Source organism: Dreissena polymorpha, chromosome 7, assembly GCF_020536995.1.
Source record: "Dreissena polymorpha isolate Duluth1 chromosome 7, UMN_Dpol_1.0, whole genome shotgun sequence".
NCBI lineage: Eukaryota > Metazoa > Mollusca > Bivalvia > Myida > Dreissenidae > Dreissena > Dreissena polymorpha.
The window spans coordinates 59,098,896-59,104,895 of NC_068361.1; the positions used below are offsets into that span (position 1 = coordinate 59,098,896).

The following is a 6,000-nucleotide window of genomic DNA, read 5'->3' on the forward strand; positions in this document are numbered from 1 at the left end:
TACCCCTACCAGGAATGTAAAACTATCGCTAACTTCATTATCATAGTTTACCCTTGACTTAACTATACTATACATTGAACGGATAATGTTAAATATTTTCTCTCTGATACCTGACTTTATCAGTTTATACCACACAATAACATGGAGTTGTGTCCCTTACTAATGGCCGCACGTGAAAATTGCGCTCTCGAAAAATAATTTTCAAAATGGCTATCGATACTGTGCTTTACAGGATACGAATTGGATTATTTGTGATGCCTGTTGTGCCGGGCACCAGTCGCTTGCGAAGAGGGAACTGGCCGCTGCAAGCATGATTGGTGGAAGTTAGCCGAGGCACGAGGAATGAGTTCCAAAAGATCGAGGCGCGGGACGAGATTCTCGCTCTCTTCTTGCTGGACGGTGGCCGAGAAAGGTTGTTTCTGACTGTGCGAAGAATACTAAGAAGAACGTCGCGTTTCAACATAACGTAAGTGTTATAGTTTTAAGGGTTATCCTGATAGATTACCAGTACTCAAACCCCCAAGCAAAAGTTAACCTAGAGAAACACTTTATTGGTAGTACGGGTGGGGTTTTAGTGTCGTCTTGTGTTTTTTAGGTTGTATCTTTTGGCTTGACCACGTGTTTGAAAAATTGAAAAATAGGGGATTGAACCATGCTACATCGAATCCACGCTTGATTTAGCTATCAAATCTTATAGCAACGCTATTTCTGCTATTATTATTGTATTAAATTGTAAAAAATATTTGAATTTCCCGGCCACGTGTTAACTCGTCCGTGTCGGCCATCTTTGTTGTTGTTACCACAGTTTAGGGCTTAAGCTCACGTGGAAGTTAGGTATTTGGTGGGAAATTTATTGTTTCTTGTGAAAAACGTTTTTATTGTCCTTACCAGTTTAGCACAAGTTTTATATTTAGGAATTTTTTGGATTTAGTAACTTCCAGTCCGTTTTTTGTTTTTTTGTTTTTGTTTAAATTTCCTTCATTGTAAATTTCTCAATTAATAATGGATATGGGAAGTTTTTGAGTTCACGTGGTAGGTGGGCCAGTCTAAGATAGTTATAGGTTAAAGGTAAACGTTTTTTTACATTATTGTCATTGTCACACGAATTTTTCATTGACTTTTTCCTTTTGTTGTTTTTTTTGTGTGTTTGTTTTTTTTTTGGTTGTTGTTGTCTGCCAAACATTTAAAACTAAAATGGCGGATATGGGCAGTAGACCCGCCACACCAAGGACACCGGTCAGGATGGTACAGGTAAACTTTGACCCTCCTCATGTTTTGACCTCCGTTCCGGGGATTGGACCGAAATTGGCTAAAGCCATTGTAAATCTCCGGGAGAATGCGGGTAACGTATATCCCGAATCTCTGGGAATACTAATGCGGCGACCTCTGGATGAAGAGGTCATGCAGATGCTGGACTTCCGTCCGAATCCAAGGTTATTTGCAATAACCTTGGATGAAGATGAGGAAGATATGGGGCGGTTGTATACTGGTGAGTTAGTCCCACACGGGGGGTGGGGGTTAGGTGCGCCAAGGAACCGGCCAGACGCACGAGAAAGGGCTGCGCTTACCGCAGAGATTAACACCCTGGAGGAGAGTATTTCGGAACTGCAATCGCAGTTGCAAAATTGGTCACAACCCCTGGTCCAAAGATCACTTCCCATTCCTGTCCAACACCAATTGGCTGGTCCAGACCAAATATCAACACCCAGCCCCTCCTCCAGGCCAAGACCTTTCCTTTCCTTGCAGACTTTGTCTCAAACCCCCATACCCCGATATTTATCTCATACCCCCGCTGGACGTAGGGAACAGAAGTTGCCGTGGGGAAGAGCAGACAGCGAGGCGGGTCTTAGGTGGCGCAGTCCAGTCGCCTATAAAACCGAAGAACCTTCCCCCACATACCCATCACGCATGCACCAGGGCGCATTTGGAGGAAAAATTGAGACGTCCCTACCCCAAGCAACCCTCATGAAGGCATTGCAAGAACTTCCCAATCCTCCGACCACAAGCACACCTTACTTTATTTATCCAAATCATGGGTCTGTGCTATCCAACCAGGTACCCATCAATCAACCTGTTTACAATCAGCCCGCTAACCCGGTACCCAATCAACCTGTATACAATCAGCCTGTTAACCAGGTACCCATCAATCAACCAAGTGTATACAATCAGCCTCCTTACCAGGTACCCAACAACCAACCTAGCATGTATAATCAGCCTGCTACGTTGGTACCCATCAACCAACCGGTACAAAATCAGCCTCCTTACCAGGTACCCAACAACCAACCTAGCATGTACAATCAGCCTGCTACGTTGGTACCCATCGACCAACCGGTACAAAATCAGCCTGCTTACCAGGTACCCAACAACCAACCTAGCATGTACAATCAGCCTGCTACGTTGGTACCCATCAACCTACCGGTACAAAATCAGCCTGCTTACCAGGTACCCAACAACCAACCTAGCATGTATAATCAGCCTGCTACGTTGGTACCCATCAACCAACCGGTACAAAATCAGCCTGCTTACCAGGTACCCAACAACCAACCTAGCATGTACAATCAGCCTGCTACATTGGTACCCATTAATCAGCCAGTACAAAATCAGCCTGCTAATCCAGTGCCCATAAACCCACCTAGCCTACCCAATCAGCAGGCTACTCTGGCGCTCATCAACCCGCCGGTAATACCGAGCCTTCCTATTGCACTCCTGCCTGCAACTACACCAAACCCTGCTACTCGGGATGTGATTACCCGAATACCTAAAACCTTACAGTTTGATGGTCGAAGCAATTGGCCCGTTTTCCGGGGCAAGTTTGAGCGCTATGCCAATTTGCACCAATGGTCAGATGATGAGTGCGCTGATGGGTTGGTTTGGTGTTTGGTGGGAAAAGCTGCGGACTTCTATGCTGTATTAACTGACGGCAGGAAAACTGTCCCTTATAAGGAATTACTGCATCGTCTGGAAGAGCGTTTCGATGCCAAAGAGCTCCCTGCTACTGCGCAAGGGCGTTTCCAGGCAATTTCTCAGGGAGTAGGAGAATCATTGGATGAGTGGTCGGATCGCGTACTCACGCTAGCCACTAAGGCATTCCGAGATCTGCCCCAAGTATACGCCACCGAGCAGGCAGTGGCAAAATTCTGCCACGGGTTACAGGACAGAGAAACCGGCCGACAGGTGAGCATTCAGCAACCGAAGTCGATTGGAGAGGCCATTGAAAAAATTAAAATGTTTAACCATATTCAATTGGCTTGTGCCCCTTCTCAAAGGGATGGTCATAAAGGGAAATCGGACGAAACTAAGCGGGTTCACATGGTGAACCCAGAGCAGACAACCCAGCCTGTAAGTGGGTTGGCTTTTGATAAACTAACACAAGTGATGGCCCAATTACAAGGTGCGGTTGAAAAACTGAATATCTCTTGTGGAAGTTCGGGTATTGATTCCCATGTCAAACCGCCAGTTCCATTTAACCGTCCTGGGACAGGTGGAGCAAATGGTGGGCAACGAGCAGGCCCCTTTCCAGGGAACGCTCCAAACCAAGGATACAATACCCAACGTCAGGGGATGTTTAATGGAGGTAGAGGTGGCGGAAGGGGGTATCAAGGGCCTAACGCCTACGGAAGGGGCGTCGGAGGGAGAGGGAATAATCCTTTCGTCAATCGAGGGTATCCCTACCAGCCGGCGGTGAACCCTGACGTACGTCAGCCTCAAGGTCTCGGTAGGAGACCCGATAATAGAAACAATGGAGCTTGTTTTAGGTGTGGCACTGTGGGCCATTTCCAACGCGAATGCCCAAGGCCCAACCCCGCCCCTGGCAATAGGAACAATGGAGCTTGTTTTAAATGTGGCACTGTGGGCCATTTCCAACGGGAATGCCCAATGCCCAATCAAGCCCCACAAAGAGATTTAAACTAGAGAAGGTCGGGCACTGCGGCCCATGTCCGACCTTGACGTCCGCGGCCAAAAAGGAGAAGATGCCTGTGCCGGCTAAACAGTCGGTCCAACAGGAAGTAGTTCGTGTAAGCCATACAAGTTCAATTTCCCTGTTCTGCATGAATGTGCAGGTGGGGGACATTGTAGTTAATGCTATTGTTGACTCTGCGTCCGAGGTCAGCATCATATCCGAAAAAATTTATAAGTCCATGAAGCACCCTCCTCCTAAATTACGCGACGTTAAGCTGTTGACTGCGGGCAAGGACATGTCCATGCAAGGTTTTATTGTGGGCCCAATTAAGTTGAAAATTGGCAATTGTTGGTACAAAGAACAATTGTACGTAGCCCCGATTGACACAGATATGCTTCTTGGATTTGATATTCTGGTCAATACGGGAAAAGCCATCCTTAACATGGCGGAGGCCACTTTAATATTTGATGGACAGGTTCTGAGCCTTAATTCTGGGTCAACAGACGGACAACCACGGGTCGCTGAGGTGCGAGTGGGGAAGAGAAGAGTGATACCCCCCAATTCTGTTGTAAGGGTGAAATGCAATATGTCTAAATTTGAGACAGACTATGTGGTGGAATCATTCGGCAATTCAAAGTTGCTTGTCCCTAGGGTGGTACTGTCTGCGGGTTCGGACCCCGTACTGTGCCTACTTAACCCTACGGACCGCGTGCAATTAGTTAAAAAGAACTTTCTTATTGCGAGGGCGTATCCGGTTGCAGAGTATCTTTCCAATGACTCTACCACCCCAGACTCAGGGGGATGCCGGGTACAAGCCTGCTCTCTTGTGGATCCAGTAATGACGAAAGCATTACCGGAGCACATCCGGGATTTGTACGAACGTTCCGAAAAGCATCTTAATGAGTTAGAGCGAAAACAACTGGCGGGCCTGTTGACTGAGTATCAGGATGTGTTTGCCAGGGACGAATTTGACCTGGGAAATTTCACGGCTATCTCTCACACTATAGATACCGGAAACGCCCTACCGGTCACCGAGCGTATGCGGCGGACACCCGCCATGTTTGTAAAGGAGGAGGAGTCACATCTTGAGAAGATGTTGAGGGCCGGTGTGATCGAGGAATCGACGTCGGAGTGGTCCTCAGCGCCAGTGCTGATCCGGAAACGAGACGGTAGTGTCAGGTGGTGCATTGACTACCGGAAATTGAACGACGTCACAGTTAAGGATGTGTTCCCCTTACCCTTGATTGATGATTGTCTTGATACGCTAGCAGGCAGTATTTGGTTTTCAAAGCTTGATGCCAACTCAGCTTACTGGCAGGTGAACATAGCGGAGGAAGACCGGATGAAGACGGCGTTTGTCACCAAGTATGGCCTATTCCAGCATGTAAAAATGGGATTCGGACTCTGCAATGCCCCTGCGACCTATTCCCGGGTAATGAACCTGGTTCTTAGGGGTCTCAACTGGGAGACAATGTTGGCCTTCCTTGATGACGTCATGGTTTTAGGTAACTCCTTCACTCATTATCTTTCGAATCTTCGAGATGCTTTGGCCAGATTTCGCTTGCATGGTTTGAAGCTGAAGGCCAAAAAATGTGTCCTTTTCCAGCGTGAGATTGAGTTTCTGGGTCGCAGAGTGAGTAGCAATGAAATCGCCATGACCGATACTGATATTAAGGTTGTTTTACATTGGCCAGTACCAACGTGTTCGAAGGATGTGGAACGATTCACCGGTTTGGCAAACTATCACCGGGTTTTTATAAAAAATTATTCGGATATAGCGGCGCCATTGTACCGGGTAACGGGCAAGAGTCTCTTCCGGTGGGAAGATGAACAGCAGGATGCTTTTGATGCCTTGAAAAGGGCATTGACATCTCCCCCGGTACTAGGGCTCCCAAACCAGAATGATGAGTTCATCCTGGATACTGACGCATCGGACGTCGCCATAGGAGCTGAATTAATTCAGTTGCAACATGGAGAGGAACGGGTAATAGCTTACGGTAGCTATGCCCTGACCAAAGAGCAGAGACGGTATTGTACTACCAGAAAGGAGCTGTTGGCGGTAGTACGTTTCACACGTCAATTTCGACATTATTTGTTAG

At 47.3% G+C, this 6,000-nt stretch overlaps 1 protein-coding gene across 1 annotated transcript; it reads left to right on the plus strand.

Moving 5' to 3' along the window:
- Positions 1-860: 860 nt before the first annotated feature.
- Positions 861-3,685, plus strand: LOC127839741 (uncharacterized). The gene is made up of 4 exons (XM_052368128.1): positions 861-2,110; positions 2,330-2,412; positions 2,500-3,174; positions 3,458-3,685. Exons 1-4 carry the CDS (start codon positions 1,195-1,197, stop codon positions 3,683-3,685), a joined length of 1,902 nt encoding a protein of 633 aa, XP_052224088.1. The 5' UTR covers positions 861-1,194.
- Positions 3,686-6,000: the final 2,315 nt, after the last annotated feature.

Coding starts and splice junctions, on each gene's coding strand:
- LOC127839741 (XM_052368128.1), top strand. CDS start 1,195: ATGGCGGATATGGGCAGTAGACCCGCCACACCAAGGACACCGGTCAGG. Junction 2,413..2,499: donor CTACGTTGGTACCCATCAAC/CTACCGGTACAA, acceptor GTACCCATCAAC/CAACCGGTACAAAATCAGCC. Junction 3,175..3,457: donor ACAGAGAAACCGGCCGACAG/GTGAGCATTCAG, acceptor TCAAACCGCCAG/TTCCATTTAACCGTCCTGGG.